Genomic DNA, 20,867 nt, shown 5'->3' on the forward strand with positions numbered 1-20,867 from the left:
AAGGCATTTAATTGCCCATTCCCATGTCCATTCAAAAGAAAATAGAATATTTGGAAATAAATTCAACAGATACAATATGGTTCATTTGGCTCATTTCTGATGTTCAGAATTTAGTAAATTTTATTGTCCACTATATCAGTCTTACCAGATTTATATACAAAACATACAAAAATGGTGGATTTCCATATAAAAGAAGAAGGCATTATGATGTATGAATTTTAAAATAGTGGTTTCCTAGAAATTGCACTGTGGCAGTCCTGCCTTCCTGGGGTTATTCAGCAGCACTTCAGCTTATATAATTACCACACCAGCTTCCCTTATGGAGCCCATGAGGCACCCAGGTTTGTCACCATGACAACAGATTCTGAATCAGAGTAGCCCCATCCTAATACTGTGCACAGAGGCTCTTCTTGGAAAAAAGTTGTTGTTTTTTTTAAAATTTTAATCTTGACCATATTTCCCCCAAATTACAGGTATACAATTTCTAACTATTTGTTCTAGTTCCCTTATATGTGTAATCTGACCGCTGAAAGCCTGGGTGCACACAATTTCTTGAATAGCAAAAGAAATATAATGCAAACATTTAAATACAGATTGCTTGTTCATTCTGGGCACCATTTTGAAAAGGAGAAGAAGAAAATCACATTTCAGAATAAAAAAAACACCTGAAGAAATAGCTATGGGAGGAAATCAACTCTCTTTGATCTTTATGCTGCAAGAAGAGAGCTCTTTTACGCTTTTTAAAAGACTCTTACAATGCACAGATCTAAGCAAATAAAATACAATTTCCCATTAAATTTTTTTTAAATGAACAAACGTGTTGCTGGGGCCACATTTATAAACCTTGTGCAATAAAATTCTCTTTTTGTCTATAAAACAGAGAGAACACCATTTGCTCAAGACTCCTTGTCTCCCTATTGTGCCCCCTGGCACTGCTGGGAGGCCGGTAAGCCCTGTGGCCTCTGCGTGGTGGCCCCTTTCTCATTTCCTGTTTGCTGTTTGGACATCCCTTGCAGCTGTGGTGGCTGCATGTTAGAAGGAAGGCTGATAATGCTTGCTGTTACATAATAAGACTTATCAAAACATTGCCCATCCATGAACTCATCTGAAACTAAGGCTAGGCTTTTCTTTTTTCTTTCCATTAGGAAAGATATTTCCATGTTTTATTTGAAATTCTTTCTAATCTCTCACTCCCCAAGAGAAAGAAAAGTCATACAAGAACTCATGGCATAGTATCCTGTTTGCAAAGTAAGCTCAACTTCTTGTTTTCTTCTAGATCCTTAAAGTCAACCCCTATGCTATGTCCCATTTCCATTTCTAACTTTCCATTTCTAACTTACCAGAGTGATTTCATTCTTGATGACCTCTTCAGAACGTCTCCCTTTTTTCTTTACCCTCTGGCTCAGCCCCATGTTCTTTTCCTATCTCTTTTCTGTGGGCTCCCTCATCTGCCAAACAATGTGGATTCCAGTTCATGCCTTTCTAACTAAGGAAATGAGAGGAAGGTCAGGAGTAGTTGGGTCAATGACCTTTGACACCGCTGAGCAGCCCCCCTCCATTTTTTTCAGGCTCTAGTATATATAAAATGAAGAAATGTCAAAGTTGTGTTGTACTGTACTTACAATGTTTCTTAACATTTTAAGTGTATCTAACCACATCTGGAAATAGAAACAACTGTCTAAATGTTGTCTCTTGATGAATTTGGAGTCCTGGCCCCATGCCCTCTTGTTTAATAGGTAAATAATCCAACGTGCACTTCCCGAGTCCAGAGGAGTTGCTGCAGTGGACGCAAAGGTGGCAGGTTAACAACAGCTCGAATCTCTGGAATTTACTGTATGCCAAGGACAAATCTAATTTTATGCATGCTAACATATTATGTTTTCTCAGGTAGGTACTATTGCTATCCACATCTTTATACATAAAGAAACTAAGGCACAGACAGATTAGGTGACTCCCCCGGGGATGCCCAACTAGCAGTGGTGTCCAGTCTGTGGTCTTAAGCACTGTGTGTCATTTGATCTCTTACTGGATGCTGAGCACAAAACACAAGGACCGGAAGCGGAGGGGGAGTGCCCTCAGGCTCACAGCGAAGAGTGGTGTGTGTATGTGTGTGCATGTGTTTAGGGGAGACTTACACTACCAGTAGTAAAGGTGGGCAGAGCCACAGCAACACGGGCCATTTTGATTCTCCTCCCACCCAGTGGTTGAGCCCAGGGCTGTGGGAATTGGGCACACAAGGCTGATATCTGTGCTCGTATTGTCTCCGTGTAGGCCATACGATGCGTCCAAATCACAATGGAAAGTGTCATTTTTCAGTGCCGCGTGGAATCAGATCCAGCTTCAGGGGCACGTGACTTGGGTAGTCGCTCAGGACCCTGTGGTCTGAATGACCCAGCACTTGGGTTAATGCTCTATTGTCACCATCTTGAAAGTCTTATTACTTTTTGAACAAAAGCTCCTGCGTTTGTTTTGCAGTCAGCCCTGCAAATTACGTAGCTGGTCTTTATGTGGAAATCCTGAGCAATCTGGAGAAGTTTGCAGCCCCAGTCTACCAGGGGAGAGAAGATTCTATTTCCCTGTGATTCCTCTGGAACTGCAGTGCTATAAATCTGCAGTTGCCTGTTAGTGGATTTACATTTTACTGCAATGTAATACTTTTCCTCACAGGGGAAAGCAGTCAGCTCTCACTAATAGGGGCTCTAATGATGCTCTGCCAAGGTCCACGTGCATAGCCTGGAGCAAAAAGGCCCAGGACAGGTCCCCAATTCAACAGCAGGGGTTAACTACAACGGAGCCTCTTTGCAGAATGATAAAACACTGTTAATCTCAGCTAGATTCCTGGCTGGCCCCAAGGAGTGCCCCTGCAGAGCAACAGAGGTATAGAGATAAAATTCTAGCTCGGGTCCTCCTGGAAATTTGTATTTGCCATCCCACGATGTTTGCATAATTTCAGCAGGCTATAGTCAAGTCGAGACTCGCCAAAACTTGTAGAGAAAAATCAAACTGCCTCAGCACAAGGAAGCCAATCTGATAAGTCCTCTATCTGGTGTCTCAATGTTCGAGCAGTTTGGCACTAGAATAAACGATGGCTCACCAATGGTGAGTTTCCATGGAATCGGTTGCTCCGAGGCCTTTTCTGAAGCGAAGGGTAGTGAGCTCATTTTCTCCACCAGGACAGTAATGATACCAGTGAGCAGAAGCTATAAGGGAGAAACAGCCCACTTCTCAAAGAAGACAAAAAGGGAATTTTGTGCATCTATCGTTCAGAGGAGCCCAAGCCTTCATATTCAAGATCTGTGGGGCCACGCTGAATTAATAATGACGGCCAACATCTTCCAGCGTTTACTATGCCCCAGACACCCTTGTAAGGGTTTTGCATATGTCAACCCAGTTAATCCTCACAACCAGCCAATGAGATAGGTATTATTATCATCTCTATTTTAGAGGTGAAGGACCCGAGGCACAGAGAGGGTATGCAGTTAAGTCAGGAGAGCAGCTGCACGGCCGGCCACAGGAGCTACAGGTTCACCCCGGACAATGACAGGCAGTGAGGAGTTCCCGGTGGGGCCCGGCTGTGTGTGCAGCTGCTGAGTCTGCGTCCCGTTTGTCCTCACAATAAACCCCCATTAACGAGGGAGGCACAATTGGTCTCCCTTGCTCTTGCAACCTGAAAGAGCCTATAGAATACAGATCCCATTGTGAATGCTTTTGTAATTTGGAGATTCTTTTTTTTTTTTTTTTATATGAACGGAATAATCAGCCCCTTAATGTATCCATAGGGAATTCAGGAAAGGGAAGAAGAAGCGGCTCCTGTTTTTGAGGCATTTGCAATCATTGTTGGAGAGACAGAGCCAACAGATGGGGAACAATAGGTGAGGGACTCTAGGGCTGGTGTAAGCAAATGCTGGGCTGTGGTCTTTGCCCATGAATGGTGTGGGAAATCAGAGAGGGGAAGGGTATTTACTTACTGGCTATGGAGTTACCGGGGTGGGGGGGGGGGGGGGGGTGGAAAGAAGAAACTGGGAAGCTTTGGGCACATTGGTTAATCTTTAGACTTCGCCTTCCTCAACCCTGAAATAAAGCCATAAATTATCCCAAAGACTCCTTCCAGCTTTAACATTCAATGAATCCTGACCTTTTCTGTAAAGCTGGATTTTTATGTGTGGTATTTGCTAAGAGTCAAGACACACCCATGATTGCTATGGCCCAGACCGAATATCACATAGTCAGGTTGATACACTTTCCTGACCTCACGTTAGCTCCCAAGAGACTAAATGTCCTGAACTTTAGCCTTAGCTTTTCCTGACTGTTCACTTTAATGATTTCCCCAGCCTTTTTTATATATTTTTTCTTGGCTGTTTGCACTTTTCTTTCTGCCAAGATGTAAAAGCAGGATATATATAGATGGTAGTACTTGATCATAACTTGCATGTCTTAAATTTTAAAGAAATAAAATTTACCAAATGGGATATGCTCAATTTCATTTAAATGTTTTTCTTGTGTCTTTACTGTTTTTGTATTTTTTTTTAAATTCTAAGTTATTCTAGGCCCAATTACTGGTTATGATTGCTTAACACACAGTTGCAAATTGATAAGGATTTTTATTTTTTTAAGATTTTATTTATTTATTCATGAGAGACACAGAGAGAGAGGCAGAAACTTAGGCAGAGGGAGAAGCAGGCTCCCTGAGGTGAGCCCAATACGGAACTCGATCCCGGGACCCTGGGATCACAACCTGAGCCGAAGGCAGAGCTCAACCACTGAGCCCCCCAGGCATCCTTTTATAACGATTTTTAAACAAATTTTTAAAATTTGTTTCTAAATCATTATGCCTGCCATGTTTTCAATAGTAAAATGCTTTTTTTTTTCCAAAGAGAAATGTGGTTAAAAGAAAAAATGATCTGATGTTCCTGCTCATTGAAGTATACAAACAATAATCAAGGAAAAGAGACTTAAGAAGTATTTATGCAGTATGACCCTAACCTCACAAGTATCTATAGAGCCCATAAACCAGCCATTTCTTAAGTGTGTTCCCCCAGCCAGCAGCATTGGCATTGAACAAATTTTCAGATCTCACCCAATTTAACTTTGAGAGGGGGGGGCAGCTGTCTGTGACATAACAAGCCTTCCAGATGATTCCAAAATATCTTAAAGTTTGGGAACCATTATCATAATCCAGGTGCAAAGAAATACATCATAAATTATATTTAATGACTATCTTTCCTTAATAGTCCCTCCCCATACCCAGCTGGAAACGGAATTTGGAAGTAAAATCACAACCTGGAGTATTGGCTGGCCTCAGTGATTCCCACTACAGGTTGACTTTCACATCGACTGTTCTATTTGCACTCAAGTCCTTCTATATTTATAGACCCAAGTCATGTTTCCAGTGTTATCTTCTCCTGTTCATATTTTACTTATTGCGGTAAAATTGGATTACCATTCTCACCCCCCATACCCTCACTCTTTGCATGAGGGACAACTGACCTAAGTTAAGACAGGGAAGGGCCTTTGGTAAATGGAGATACAGGGGAGAGTATGTTCCCGGATGGTGCCATTGAGTAATCAAATGTATCAGAGTCACCCGAGCTTCTGGGTGTCTATTGAAATCTTATGCCAGGTACCATTTCCTTTCTGAAATCTTTCTCGATCCTTCAACTGGAAGGTGCAATCTCTCCCTGTATAATATTCCAGCCCCTCCCCTCCTGTGTTGGGTATTTCTTTCACAGTACATCCTTTTCTGCCTTCTTGTGTAGCCAGTATTGTCTGATTTCTTTGACTGGACCAGAAGTTCTTGAGATGGGGGCTGCTCCCTACTCATCTTTCTGCCACGCCTAACACAGTGTCAGACACAGTGAGGACTCCATCAATTGTTGTTGCACTGTGGAATGCAGTGACAGGGCTGCCAGGCAGGCCCAGAGAGTCATCGGATAGCTTTCGGCCAAGGCTATTAGCTGTTCTGAGTTAGGTGTGCATTGCACGCTTGTCCCAAAATATTCCCTTACAGGTAACTGACATTCATCCTTTTTTAAGATTTATAGAAAGCTTACATCCTATGTTTAAAATACAAAATCCACCTAGGAGGAATCAAGAAATAGAAGGAAGATCTCGAGGACAAGCCTCGCTCTTTTACCCCCTGGAGCTATCAAGGGGCAGCGTGCAGACACTAGAAAGGACCGGGGCATCGCTTCTCGGCCTTTTGGCTAAGATCAAGTGAAAGGACCGGGGCTGGGAAACGGGAACAAATCTTTGATTTCACAGTCTTGCCCGCGGCCTTGACTGACAGTAGCCGCTGCTTTAGCTTCCATCTGTGGCTTCACGCCTTTTTAGAAGAGACTCAGGAAATCTCACTCTGGTCTTACAGGGAATATTTTCAGCCTAAGAGGAAAATTGTGAGCATGAGAAGCAAGCTCGTCTTGCTTTCCCACACCCAAAGACAGAGACTCATAAAACAATAACGGCCTGGAAAGAATCTGAAGACACACGGTACAGAACGCATTTGGTTTATTATTTTAAGTGCTCTTAATACCACTTGCAGTGCAAACAAACAAGAAACGGGCAACCCCGTACCCTCCTTCCCTCCTTCCCGCCTCCAAACACTGTATTTCTGTATTTGTTAGCCACTCATGTCTTGAAACTCATCTACAACATCCTAAACCCGTGGCAAATTCTGAACAGAGAAATTCATTGTTAGGAAAATATGATAAGGAAAGATACGGTTTCTGTGGATAAACCCCCCCAAATTTTAATCTATATTTGCAATTTCATCTAGATCACGTTTTATCTGCATTGGCTCAGATTCCCCCCCCCCCCCCCCCCCCCGCAGCTGGTCTAGCGGGCTCATTTGCCGAGGAACACTGCCATCATGCGGCCGGACGTGTTCTAGCAGCTCATGAAGGACGGCCAGCAGCATGGGTTTAATTTGGATGCTCTCCCCAGAGAAATGTTTGCGGCTTTAAAATGTGCTTTGTTGTTTGAAGCCAGATTTGTTGATTCATTTCTAAAGTAGCACCGCTAAGATGTTTGCCAAAGGGTGAACTCGGTGTCAGTTTTTGAATCCCCCCAGTGTATAGCGACCACATTAAAAATATCACATATAGGAAGGAATGAGGGCTTCCTGCTTATTTTATGAATTTGTAAAGTTTTCATAAATGTGTTTACTTGAAAGGCAGCAGAATACCTTTATCAGGGAAACTAGCGTGGCTGCCTGGTTTTTCTTCTCAATGGTAAGTCTGCTTAGGGAGAAGGAGCTGTAGGGAACTGTAGGGAGGCAGCATCGTGGGGTTCAGGAACTAGGCTGGAGCTTCCAGTTTGCCACTAATTAACTATGTAATCCCGAGCAAGTCCCATAAGCTGTCTGGCTTCACGACTTTCTTAAAAAAGGGGTAGGTCTGATACCCTTAAGTCCAAATTGCTTTTCCCATTTATGATTCTGTGATTGTAACCTGACAAGTAAACTCATCCTTTTAAAAGCAAGAATGTTGTTTTTCTTTCCCTGTGATTTTCCTGTAAATATGCTCTTCCTTCCTCCCCACCCCCCTCCTCCAGCCCGAACTGAAGCTTTGTCTGCATGAGTCATCACGCAAAATTCTCTCTCTGCAAGAGCCCAGAGATTATGTGTTGTGCTCAGCAGCCCTCCAGCGCAAACGGCCTTCCTGCGCTCTGTGGGCATTCGCAGGTTAGGTTATCTCCACAGATGGAAAATAAAGTTGATGAATCTTTAAAACCGGGAAACAGCTTACCAGGCTTCTGAGTGCTGTAGGTCTTAAAAAACGTTCCAGAATGTTAGGAAAGACAATTCAGAACAGTCTGATGTCTTTAACACCTGAAAGGGAAGGGCAATTTTCCTCCCTGACTATACTCCTGCTTTATAAATTTGTCAAAAGCAAAAAGAGGATGCAGGTACTGCTTGGAGCACAATCGTGAGGTTAATGTTCTGATGAGACAAAATGATGGTAAATTATTCCCCGGAGTTGATTTTGTGACGTGTGTGTAACGGGGTGAGGGATAGAAATACAAGCTGGTGTTGATGTTTAAACTGTGCCGGAAGGACGAGTAAATGCAGGGCAGTTGCTAGGAGACCTGGAGCCCAGAGCGAATGCCCCTGCTGTGTGCACAGGATGTTTTATCTCAAGAAACCTTGTCTTTCACAGTCAACGATGACATTAAATGTATAGTCTGTCAAAATTCAGGTGGACCAGTGCTTGGTTATTACTCGTGTCCATCCAGCCATCCTACCATCTGCCACCCATTCAGGGAGCAAATGAAAGAGAGCAATGTAACGTCGTGCCAGAGACCAAGAGGCTCCAGGAGAGCTCAGTGATTCACTACAAATTCAGCTTAAATACTCTTACATGAAAGACAGCTGGTTTGACCGCTGGTACTCGTGTTAAGAAGTGTGAAGTAGTGGCACAAGAATTGCTCCAGCATTCCAAAGTGTGGGGTGCCAGGCCACAAATAGAGTTCTAAGCGAAGATGTGCTGGAGCAGGACTTAGGACCCTGTTGTTTACAAAGCAATCCTTTCAGCCAGTTGTGGGATTTCTTAAAAATAGATCTTATGCTAAACGCACACTTCTGGTTTGCAATTACCACCTGGAGCTCAGTGGTGCAGGACTTTAGCAGAACTGGCCGGGCTTTGAGAGTTCTTCTGGCGCCCCCTACTGGTCGAAGGCGGAACCTGAGCCTGTCCGTGGCCCAGGTTCACGGCAAAAATTTTCTTTCTTCTTCTTCTTCTTCTTCTTCTTCTTCTTCTTCTTCTTCTTCTTCTTCTTCTTCTTCTTCTTCTTCTTCTTCTTCTTCTTCTTCTTCTTCTTCTTCTTCTCTTCTCTTCTTCTTCTTCTTCTTCTTCTTCTTCTTCTTCTTCTTCTTCTTCTTCTTCTTCTTCTTCTCCTTCTCCTTCTTTCTCCTTCTTCTTCTCCTTCTTTCTCCTTCTCCTCTTCTTCTTCTTCTTCTTCTTCTTCTTCTTCTTCTTCTTCTTCTTCTTCTTCTTCTCTTCTCCTTCTTTCTCCTTCTCCTCTCCTTCTCCTTCTCCTCTTCTTCTTCTTCTTCTTCTCCTTCTCCTTCTTTCTCCTTCTTCTTCTTCTTCTTCTTCTTCTTCTTCTTCTTCTTCTTCTTCTTTCTTCTTCTTTTTCTTCTTCTCCTTCTTCTTCTCCTTCTCCTTCTTTCTCCTTCTCTTCTCCTTCTCCTCTCCTTCTCCTTCTCCTTCTCCTTCTCTTCTTCTTCTTCTTCTTCTTCTTCTTCTTCTTCTTCTTCTTCTTTTCTTCTTCTTCTTCTTCCTTCTTTCTTCTTCTTCTTCTTCCTTTTCTTCTTCTTTCTTCTTCTTTTCCCTCTTCTTCTTCTTTCTTCTTCTCCTTCTTCTTCTCCTTCTGCATATTTTTTAAATTGGAGTAAGACTTGCCAACATATGGCATAACACCCAGTGCGCATCCCATCAAGTGCCCCCCTCAGTGCCCCTCACCCAGTCACCCCATCCCCCCCGCCCACCTCCCCTTGGAAAATACTGTCAAACTTCGCCTATAGAGGAGACAGTCTATTCAATGCGAGAAAACAAAAACAAAAACAAAAACGAAAGGCTGAGAAGTGGGTCTAGTAGGTCTTATTTTACTTAGAAGAAACTGAGTCACTAAGAGATATCGTGAATTATTCGAACACACAGCTAATTATCACCAGAGTTGGGGACTATCCAGGTTTCCTGTTCCTATTCTATGCTCTTTTACAGTAACAACATAGTCTTTCTCAGCAGGGTTGGAATGTTCTGTTATTCTAGTGATATGAAAGGCAGCAAAAGTATTCCTGTAACTTTACAATGTGCAAAGCATGTACATTGTTTCACTTAATTCTTACAACCTTGGGAAATTATTCTCATGAAATAGTATGCTTAACACAGAGAATTGAACGGCATTGTTATAAACGTATACTTCTAATTCGACTAGTTTTTAAAGATCTCTGTTATGATCTTATTGCCACGCTTTAGGATCAAGGGCGACAAAGTGGCCTTGGAAGATAGAGAATTGGAATCCTAATAAGGTTTGGAATTTTTTCCATTTGCTCCACTTCAGTATCGAATACCCGCCCACAGATGAAATAAAATGTGCACTTTACGGGCTGTCTACGGAGAATATGAAATTATCAGTTATAAGCCATTTCTGAGAGCCTACTAGGTATCAAGCCAGACATACAGCAAATATGAAGATGCTGTTCTAGGCTAAACTTGGAGAGAATTCGATTGCACTTGGGTCCCAGAAATAGAAGAAATGAAATAAATGAGTATCCATCACTTACCCTTGTTAGCTTTCTTGAGCTTTTAAAATACCTAAAATCAGTGCAAGCACCTAAATAAATCTGGTTCCTTAGAGCTACCTTCTTTTCCTTATCCCAGGATCTTCACATCTCCTGTGGCCTAGAAAGCTCTTTCTCTAGATAGCAGCATGACTTGGACTCACATTCCCTTCAAGTTTTTGCTCAGGGAAAATGAGGATTTCTCCGATCATATATTTGAAATTGCAATGCTTTCTAGGGCTGTAACGCCTTTCCAGGACCAGCCTGAGAGTAGAGGATGTTTTTCCTTATTTATTGTCCCAGAGGAACACACTTTCTTCTAATTTGTACAAGAGTGACTTGTGGGTAGGCTATGCCCCTAGACCTTCCTGAGTTTATGTTTCTCAGTGGCATGTATTACCACCTGTCACCTATCTGTTTTTTAAATTGTCTGATCTCCTATAGCACCTCTACTAGTAAACAAGCTCCATAAAGTAGGGATTTTTCTTCATGTTTCTACAATGTGGAGGAAAAGCACTAGTGGTAGCTAAGATGGACCACAGTGATTCTCACTTCCTAGTATTCATGCCTCTCTTTTATCCCCAACTCACACGGACTCAGGGCTGCTCAGTATGACCAATGGAACATGGTGGAAATGGTGGTGTTTCTCTTCCTAGATTAGGAATTAAAAGGCATTGCACCTCCTGACTTGCTCTCTTGGATTTTTCATTCCACAGAATGCCAGCTGCTGTATCATGAGGACATTCAAGTAGCACCATGGAGTACATGGACAGGAACCAAACTGTTGGCACCAACATGTTAGCCAAATGACAAAGCCATTTTAAAAGGGGATCTTCCAACTCCTAGCCTTTGAGTCTTTAAGCTAAAGCCTCAAATATCATGTAGCAGAGACAAGCCTTTCCCACTGAGTCCTGTCTGCATTCCTGACCCACAGAAACCATGAGAGATACTATTATTAGTGCTTTACGGCAATACATTTTGGGGTTATTTGTTATGTAGCAAGAGATAGTAAAAAGTGTCTGGCCCGCAATAAGTTCCCAATAATCCCATTGAATTAAAGGATAAATGTAAGCAGATTGTTTTCCCAGGGTACTCATTTATTAACCTAAATGAAACTGTTGAAAAAGCCTTAGCTCTATATCCTCTTTGGTTTTGGAGTCTCAGGATGGGGGCTTGAGTCTTGGATCTGTGACTTATTTGCCATTTGACCTTGAATAATTCACTTCCAGTCTTTGGTTCTTGGTTTTCCTAATCTGTAACCTAGATATAACAATAACAGTTATAATTATGCTACTAACATAAACCACCAACTTGGAAGAGTCTTGTCGACCATGCAGACCCCTGGATCAGGGCTCTCCTAAAACCCATGCCACAGCTAGAATTGCCCATTATGTGAACAAATAAACCTTCTTTATTACCGTTTAAGTCAGTTCCATTTGTTGGTGTCTCCTACACCCAAAAGCTCTTTATATAAAGCATTCACACTAACAGAAGTGAAACAATAGCCAACAAAACAAGATAACATGTAATGAGTAAGATGATGCATGGTAGTCTCAAGGATAACAATTAAGAATAAAGCGATGTCACATCACCCTATCAACCATTTCTGTGAGTTGAAGGCAAGGACATCCTAATTCACTTGCCTGGGAAAGTCAGGGATGCCCAGTGGGGATCTGTTTTTGTAGAAATTTCAGTTTCTGTAAGTATATTTTAGAAGTCCTGTCCTCAAATTTCTTCTCTGTGACTGCATTTGACAGGTAATGCTTAGTAGCATCAAATTCATGTTTAAATGAATTTGTTTAATGTTTAAATCCCATAAAGGAACAAGAAACCATTCGTGTTTCAGAAAGGATCTCCAAGTGGCCATATTGTGTTGTACACAGGCATCAAGAAAACAAGTAGCCAGGCTTCTGTGATCACTGCCTCCCCAGTAGGTCCCCAAAGAGTATGAGAGGGTCTTATGGGCCACTTGCCACAATATCATTGCCTTGTCACAGAGTTCTTCATTTTGTTCCAAGGGCAGAGGACACTGTCCTGGGCATGTCATGAAACACTAATAAAAAACTCATCTTCCAGGTTGAAGAGTTTTCATTTTTAAGAGCAGAGGAGACAGGGATTTCTGACAGGCCTGGATGGACAGCATGAAACATGACCACTGTGCAATTTGGCCTCCTGAGATTTGGAGAGATGGTGGCTTGAAGTGGTGCCGTGGATAATATAGGCAGGTCTCAAATCTGTTTTATTAGCACTGGTCTCCTTCATATATGTTAGAATGACTTTGATGGGCAATTTAATTAAACTGCTATTTGTTTTGTAAGTGCAAGTGATTATCTCTTGGTTTTATTCTCTGCTGCTCAAGTAAATTGGCCAATGATTGACTTTTTTTTTTTTTTTTTTTAACATCGCAATACAGGTAACTTTCTCAGTTTTATACATTTCTTCATGGAAATTTGCTCTGTCTTCTCAAATTACTCTACCAAGTTTAGATTTATTTTTATGGCCAAGAGATGATACTGAAATAGCTCCTGTGGAAAAAAAATAAAGTTCATTCTTTAGGTTAACATTGTAAATTTGTTCCCAAATATTAAATCAATGCTTTTTATTTATTTTAAAATGTTCCTTGTAGCTTTTAGGGCCAAGTCTTGAAGTCTGTCAACCCAAGGAAAGAAAGTATGGAATAGCCTAGGACAAATTGGCCATTGATCAAATTTAAATCCCAGTGATGACTTTTAGAAAGACAATAGTCGTAAAAACCAGGCATTAAGAAAAATAAGGATTTTTCTAGATCACTTTATCTCCTCCTTTTGTATATCGAGGACCATGAACCAAAGAATCCAGGATCATGGAATTTCCTCCACAATGCAAAGGTAACAACTTTTCCACCTATGGAGGGAGGTCAAGCTTGCTGGGGGGAAAAGGAAAAGTTAAAGAGGAAGCAAAATGTCCATGACTGGACCTTTCTAGCCAGCAAGACTGGACATCTTAAGGGAGAGGAAGTACAGGTTGATTGAGGGATTAGATGCCATATTCTTATCCCTCTTCACACACTTATTATGTGCTTCCAGGGTTGAACCACAGGCAGAGCAGTGGTGAGGACCTAGAAGCAACCAGATATCCCTAAGAGGGTCTAAGGACACAGAGATTAGTGGCCAGTGTCCGGAGGAATGTAGACCCCTTGGAGAATTCCAGCCTTCAGCTTAGGTCTCTGTCCATTCTGGCCCTAAAAGACGACAAGAAGGAGGCTAAGTGAAGCTGCAGATTCCTCATAAAGTGCGAGGGAGTGACAGTGTGCGGGGAGAAAGGGCCTGGAGTTTCCTCTGTATACACTGCATTAACATAGCCAAAAGGCTGCAGTGTTTGAAGACATTAAATTTGGAGACAAATGACCAGGATCATGTGCTCCAATGGTGGGAGCCAGAAATCTGAATATAGTCAGGAATAATTTAGAATAGCCACTCTGCCACTCTGTCATGGAGATCAAGGAGGGTTTCCAGGACAATGAATGAGTCCATCTGAGGTCTCTTCCTCCTCCCATGAGATCATATAAGCAGCCCTCCTACCTCTGACTGATATTCATCTGGTATACACTAGTCTGGTCATACTGATTATTTATGGCCAAAGTCTCTTCTAATTGATACTGGTCGTTAAATATAAGTATTTTGAATATTTTTCCTACACATGAATATGTTCCTACATATCCCATGTTTCCAGAAACCATCTTAGAAGGAAAGTCAGAACTCTCAAAGATAGAGAATTTTATCCATAGTAACTGAGCATTTACCTAAAGAGATTGCTAAAGATTTGAATCGGACTAAACATACTAAGTTGGACTAAAATGAAGTTGTCCTTCCCTTTGCCACTAAGGTGAAGAGCCCGTAAAGGGAGGATCAGATCAATTAGCCAAATATCAACAAACTGCATTGTTTCTCTATGAAATTTAGTGAATTTGCAGCTTTGTGACAAATCCTGGTGTACAGGTTGGAGAGGTCTGGGGACTTCCATTTCTACTTAAATCTCTTAACAATGCTAAATCCTATAGAGCAGGGATTTTTTTCAGTTTTGTTCACTGCTGTAGTGCCAGTCCTCAGGATAAGTATTTGGCACATGGTAGGTGCTCGATAAGTATCTGTTGAAGAAATTACAACTATAACATGAGGCAAGACTTGCAAAGTGCCTCGTAGGAATCAATTTCAACAAAAGCAGAATGTCCCCTAGTTTTCAGCTCCCACTAGGCTTAGTATGTTCCATTTTAAGCCTCCAAATTTAAGAGGGGCATTCACCAATAAACTAGAGAGGATCCAGAAGAGAACAGGCAGGGCAAGAGAATTCTGAAAACTACCCCAAATAAGGAACAGTTGATACTAGTCAAGGGAAACAATGACTGATGGGATATAAAAATGCAATTTTCAAATATTAGAAATTCATTAAGGATGAGAATGATTGCATGTTCATAATCAGACCCAATGGAAAAAATGCTGGATAGGCAATTTTGGCTCAACAAAGAAAGCACTGACTCCAATTTTTTCCAATAATGGAATGGATTGTTTTGTGAACCAGGATGTGAGAATTAAGTATTATCTCGTATTTTCTTTTCCATATTCACTGGTATTTGCTGCCCTTTCCCTTTAACTCATTATATATTCTTGAAAGTAGAATAATATAAAATTTGGAATAGAGGGTTAGATTTAAAACTTTATTACCAAAATAAATAAATAAATAAATAAATAAATAAATAAATAAAATAAAACTTTGTTACCATTAAGAATTATGGGGCCTATCCACTGATTGTCCATTATCTCAGTCCCTAAGGTCACAAGGTGGAAAACTCAAATCCTTGACTCTGGAATCTGTACCTCACTCTGACTGATTACCTGATGTCTGTGGCAAAGTGAAATTGTCAATTTTGTAAATGAAGTAAGATTTCATGAAGTTGATGAAGATATAAGAGAACTACCCATGTCACACACAAAACCATTTTCTTTCTTTCTTTCTTTCTTTTTTTTTTTTTTTTTACAAAACCATTTTCTAATGAGGATTCGACAGAGTTATTTCTGTTAATAATTGAGTAAGAACAGTTTTAAAATATGGATTTGAAGTGTTTTGGAGGGAATTGCAGTCAGTGAGTTTGAAGGTCATTGGAATATCAAATGATGAAGACAAGCCCTGGCAAAACTGATGAAGCTCTTGAAGACTTTTGTAAATATCATCTTTTTTATATTAGTTTGACAAAAGTCACTCCAAAGGCAAAGGATATTGCTTTACTTTAAAATGAAATTGGATCAGAAAAATGATCTTACCCAGAAAATAGTAAACAATTTGTTTTGTGGTCCTATAAATTATACATAGCTTCTGTCAACTTAAATGTTGTTAAATATTAGGTAAAAAAATGTTCCCCGCAATTTTTGCTTCTATTTTTTTTAATTTTTATTTATTTATGATAGTCACAGAGAGAGAGAGAGAGAGAGAGAGGCAGAGACACAGGCAGAGGGAGAAGCAGGCTCCATGCACCGGGAGCCCCACGTGGGATTCGATCCCGGGTCTCCAGGATCGCGCCCTGGGCCAAAGGCAGGCTCCAAACCGCTGCGCCACACAGGGATCCCTGCTTCTATTTTTTAAGATGAATTTAAAATGAGCTTTCTTCCCATTTTGTGAAACTTGGACTTCATTTTACATAGATTCCTTTTTGGTGGACTTTTCTAGCAAAAATTATCCTCCAATAATGCAAAAATCTTGGATCTCTTTGTTTCCTCTACTGAGAATGTTTTTTTTCCCTTCTTAGTTGTGTCAGAAAGGAGCAAAACATATCAATAATATCAATAAATGCCACATTTCTAGTTGAGTTACCCATATGGAAGGAACAGTGGTGTCTTATTTGCCACCAAGCACCATGCTAAGGACCTTGTAAATAATCAATGAATAATTCTTTACTCATTTATTATTTATTTATTCATTCATGCTAGGCATCAAGGACATAAGAATAATTCAGTTCTTTACTGGAACTTATAATTCCATAGTTATTCTGAGTTAACAACTTATTAATATGTTATACAGAAATACCTTTTTATCATAAATGTAACATATGCTTATTGTAGATGAATTCAGGAATTAAGAAAGAGATCGAGAAAAAATCAAATGTAATCTTACCACTAAGAAATAAAAGCTGATATTTGGAAATAGGTATTTATAGACTTTTTCCCCTGTGTGCATAGTATATGTATTTATACTTTGTATATTATATAAATATATACAAATTATGTAAGTATATATAATTATACAAATTATATAATATATGCAAATACATATTTGTACATTATATAAATATAGATATTTTAAAATATACTTACACTACACATACTAATTTATAAATTATTGATCTAACAGACATTTTTTTTTAATTTATTCATGAGAGACACAGAGAGAGAGGCAGAGACATAGGCAGAGGGAGAAGCAGGCTCCTTGCAGGGAACTTGATGTAGGACTGGATCCCGGGATCCTAGGATCACACCCCGAGCCGAAGGCAGATGCTCAACCACTGAGCCATCCAGGGGTCACTCTTATTATTATTTTTAAAGATTTTATTCATTTACTTGAGAGAGAGCGAGAGCAAGAGCACAGAGAGGGAGAGAGAGAAGCAGACTCTCCACTGAACAGAGAGCTTGATGCAGAGTTCAATTCCAGGGCCCTGAGATCATGACCTGAGCCAAAGGCAGACACTTAACTGACTGAGCCACTCATGCGCCCCTCATGGTCATTTTTATTAAGTGTGTAGATACCTAACCATAATGAATGAAGAGTATTCTGTTACATGAATATGTCATAATTTGTTTATCAAATTTTCTACTGTTGGTCATTTAGATTGCTTCCAAGATCTTTTCTGTTATTAACAATGTAATTACTCACACATACACTTTTACTCATTTATCTATCCTTCTTTTCAGGTCAAATATTTTATACTATTTTAAGCTTGAAGATTTAACAATTAAGAACATTAACACAAGGGATCCCTGAGTGGCGCAGCGGTTTGGCGCCTGCCTTTGGCCCAGGGCGCGATCCTGGAGACCCGGGATCGAATCCCACGTCGGGCTCCCGGTGCATGGAGCCTGCTTCTCCCTCGGCCTATGTCTCTGCCTCTCTCTCTCTCTCTATGACTATCATAAATAAGTAAAAATTGAAAAAAAATATTTAAAAAAAAAGAACATTAACACAAAATTTAAACATTAAAAAATGAGTAAACTGAACCTACAGTATTAGAAGTCAAGACAATGGTTGTCATGAGGGTCAGGTTGAGTGTTTCGATTGGAAGGAGACATAAAAAATGTTGCAAGCCCACATGAACTAATCTGTGGTTTAATCTGAGGCCAGTTACATGGGGTGTTCACTTTGTAAAAATTCAATGAGTTGTATACTTATGATTTGTCACTTTCCACTTTCTTGTATTTAGGTTGCACATCAGTGAAATAAATTTAAAAATTGTGCCATAATATGTGTCCATGTTTGCATCCTTAAGTAAATTCTAAGAATCAAATACTATTTCATTTTATGTGTTTTTTGACTCATATTGCTAATTATTCTGCAAAAAAGTTTGCACCAGTTTTGACTCTTGTCAACACTATATGTGATTTCACTGCATTCAAATTAATACTGACTGTCATCATTTTTCTAATTTTTAATGATTTATAGATTTAAAGTTTTATTATTTCTCTTTTTATTTGGAAAATTTTCAAACTTCTAGAAAAACTGAAAGAATATAATGGACAGCCAAAGATCCTTCATTTGGATTTGCCAACTTTCAATTCTTTGCCACATTTGCTTTCTTTCTCTGCCTCTGTTTACCCATACACACATGTACATGCACACTTACACATGCACATACATGTATGCATATACATACACATTTATTTTTCCATTTCTGAACTATTCGAAAAGAAGTTTTAGACATCATGACAATTCACCTCTCAGTGTATCACTTAAAAATAAGGATATGTTTCTACATAATCACAATCCCTGTACCATGTAATACATTAACGGTACTTCCATATTATGAAGTAATACCTAGTCGGTATCATATTTCCACAATTACCCTGGTATATAGTCTTTTCTAACTGTTTTTAAATACATTGTTAAATAAAGTTCATTCTCTGATTGCACTTGGCTGTTTTGTCTCTTTTTTCCTAAAACAGTCCTGCCACCATACCCTACCTTGCTTTCTTTCACGGCATTGAAATTCTTCAAGTCTAGGTTACTTGAAAACCTTCTGTTTGTTTTTCAATGTGTACAACTCTGCTTGATTTTGCCAGCTTATGTTACAAAATTATTATAGGCTTTCGGAAGCACATGTATCAGCAACTGTAACAAATTTTCATTTTTGGCTATCTTTAATCAGAGCAGGACGCTGGATCTCCAGTTGGGCACCAGATGTTTTTACTGGGGAGGGGGGAGGAAAGCATTAAGAGCTTTTAAATCTTACGCTATTGCTTTGATCATATAAGAAATAATACTGACATTGCTTTCTCCAAAATGTGTCGCAAGGGTCTTCCTTGATACTGACACGATATATTATTCAATGAATCAGTTAGTATAGAACCAGTTTAAAAGACCTGAAAAAGCTGTGACAGCCAAGAAGGATATTTTGAAGTTTGAAATGATCCCTATATAAATAGAACGGATCAGCATAACTTTGGGATAAAATTAGCCGACAGTTTGTGGGCTCTCCAGCATGTGCCTGTTTGCTTGGTGCCGCTCTCCTGATAAATCACAACAAAGCTTCCAGAGGGAGAGGAAGGATGGAAGAAGGCACGGCTACCCCTATTACTAAATCTGCAGCTGCCAAGTTAGTTAAGAAAAATTTTCTTGAGGCTCTAAAGTCAAATGACTTCGGAAAATTGAAGGCCATTTTAATCCAAAGGCAAATAGATGTGGACACAGTGTTTGAAGTTGAAGATGAGAATATGGTTTTGGCATCTTATAAACAAGGTAAAAATTATAGGTGTAATTATAAAATACATAGAAAATGGGTTACTTGTAATGCACAGTGTTGGTCACCCACTCTCAACCTGTAGCTCTTGTGGTTTAAGTATGTATTTTTGAAATATTTCTAATTTGATTTTTTCTCTCTTTTTAGCTAGATGGCATCATGGGTGGCATATATTTGTATTTCTTTCTGTCTTTTCTTTTCTCTTCCTTCTCTTTCCTTGTGCCTGGAATGTGAAATCCTGGACAATCATATTTAGTTAGTGAATTTTGCTTTTATTTCTAACTTTTCTTCTGTCTAAAATGACATAGAATAAAGAAAACATCTCTAGATTACTGCTTAGATCTCATCCAGAAAGTGTGATTGCCTTGGGGGCAGGCTGCTAACTCTCTGCTCACGCAGCCACTTAAAGGTATATCATCTCTGTACTTATCTGGATGAAAAAGAGGATTTTTGCCCCCATTTGGAGGGTTAATGAATGGATAAAGCTCTGCCTTGGAGCACCGTGATGGTCCTCATCATGTTAATGAATTTTCGGTTCAGGCAAAAAGCCGAAACCAGAAAAACCAAAAAAAGTTAACTTTTTTTGTCCTTGACTATAGTAATAGTTCAAAATTGTTGATATCCTAAATGTAAAATGTCTGCCTTTTAAAGAAGTAAGGGCAACAAAAATGAGAACCGGATTTTTTTTTTTTTTTTTTATCAAAGGATTTTCTGGAACCCACTCTCAGGAAATCAGAAATAAATGACAAGAGCGCAGATTCTGATTTTCCCAAATCAGCTAGTTAACGGGGAACTTGAGTAGCGAGGCCATCTGGTGAGCAGACTACAAACAAACACCATGTTCAACATCATTTCTGTTTAAACAAAATAGATGATAAGGTCTCGTGTACAGCATTTGGAGAGAGAGAGAGCGCGCGCAATTCTTTTTTTCATGTTGAAAGTACTTTCCATTCACATATAAATCATCAGCACCATCAGTTTTCAGAGTCTAATGTTAATGGTATACATTTCCGCATTCATTTTCTGTACTCTGGTTGTTAGTTCTGAAGGAAGGATAGAACAGTGGAGGCCAGTTACTGTGTTTATGATTTTTCCTGGAGGGTTTTATCATAAATTGGCATTGCTATTTTGACTGGAAGATAATGAAGAGGTTTGTTTTTTATAAAGTAGTTGATGGGGCTCAGTTAAAAAGAGAAAGCATATACTATATATAAGATTACTTTCACCTTAGGGATTTGTTCAGTGAAAGACTGTCTGAATGCTAAATACATTTTAAGGTGTTTTTTTAAGCTTATGTTTATGTCAATGAAAATAACTTAGGTCCAAGTCAATGCAATTTATTTGACTCTGAGTTGTAAAGACTGCCTTTTTCCATCTCCTAGGCATGTCAAACTGTGGATCGCCCGAGGTTTTGAGGTTGTGAGAAAGGAAGTTTTAGGGCAGGCTCCGGAGACTAAGGGTGCTGTTTCTCCTGCTTCCAACGGGGTCATCACACCTGAAGCAGAAGAATATGCATTTTTAATCCTTTCTGTCAATATGAGCCAATTCCTACGGTCTTCATAGAGCTAAATATTCATTCACACTAATGGGCGTTTTCATAGTGTTAGGACTCTG

General features: G+C 39.8%; 1 protein-coding gene and 1 long non-coding RNA gene across 4 annotated transcripts in view; both read left to right on the forward strand.

The window, feature by feature from the left end:
* The first annotated feature begins 7,711 nt into the window (after nucleotides 1-7,711).
* Nucleotides 7,712-12,321, forward strand: LOC118350593 (uncharacterized). Of its 2 annotated transcripts, none has more exons than XR_004804658.2 (3): nucleotides 7,712-7,955; nucleotides 9,975-10,027; nucleotides 10,996-12,321. It is a non-coding gene; the product is annotated as an uncharacterized LOC118350593 (long non-coding RNA). The 2 variants fall into 2 exon arrangements; XR_004804657.2 differs by having other exon boundaries at nucleotides 7,715-7,902.
* Nucleotides 12,322-18,964: 6,643 nt separating this feature from the next.
* The window catches only part of ASB4 (ankyrin repeat and SOCS box containing 4), a 66,514-nt gene continuing 64,611 nt past the window's right edge, over nucleotides 18,965-20,867 (forward strand). The window contains exon 1 of one of the 2 annotated variants that reach the window (XM_035698494.2): nucleotides 18,965-19,252. In XM_035698494.2, coding sequence (XP_035554387.2) covers nucleotides 19,063-19,252 — 190 coding nt within the window. In that variant the 5' untranslated portion in view covers nucleotides 18,965-19,062. The remainder of the gene's footprint in view (nucleotides 19,253-20,867) is intronic. The other variant, XR_007402003.1, reaches the window with a different exon arrangement.

Source organism: Canis lupus, chromosome 14, assembly GCF_003254725.2.
Source record: "Canis lupus dingo isolate Sandy chromosome 14, ASM325472v2, whole genome shotgun sequence".
In the NCBI taxonomy this organism is placed as follows: Eukaryota; Metazoa; Chordata; class Mammalia; order Carnivora; family Canidae; genus Canis; species Canis lupus.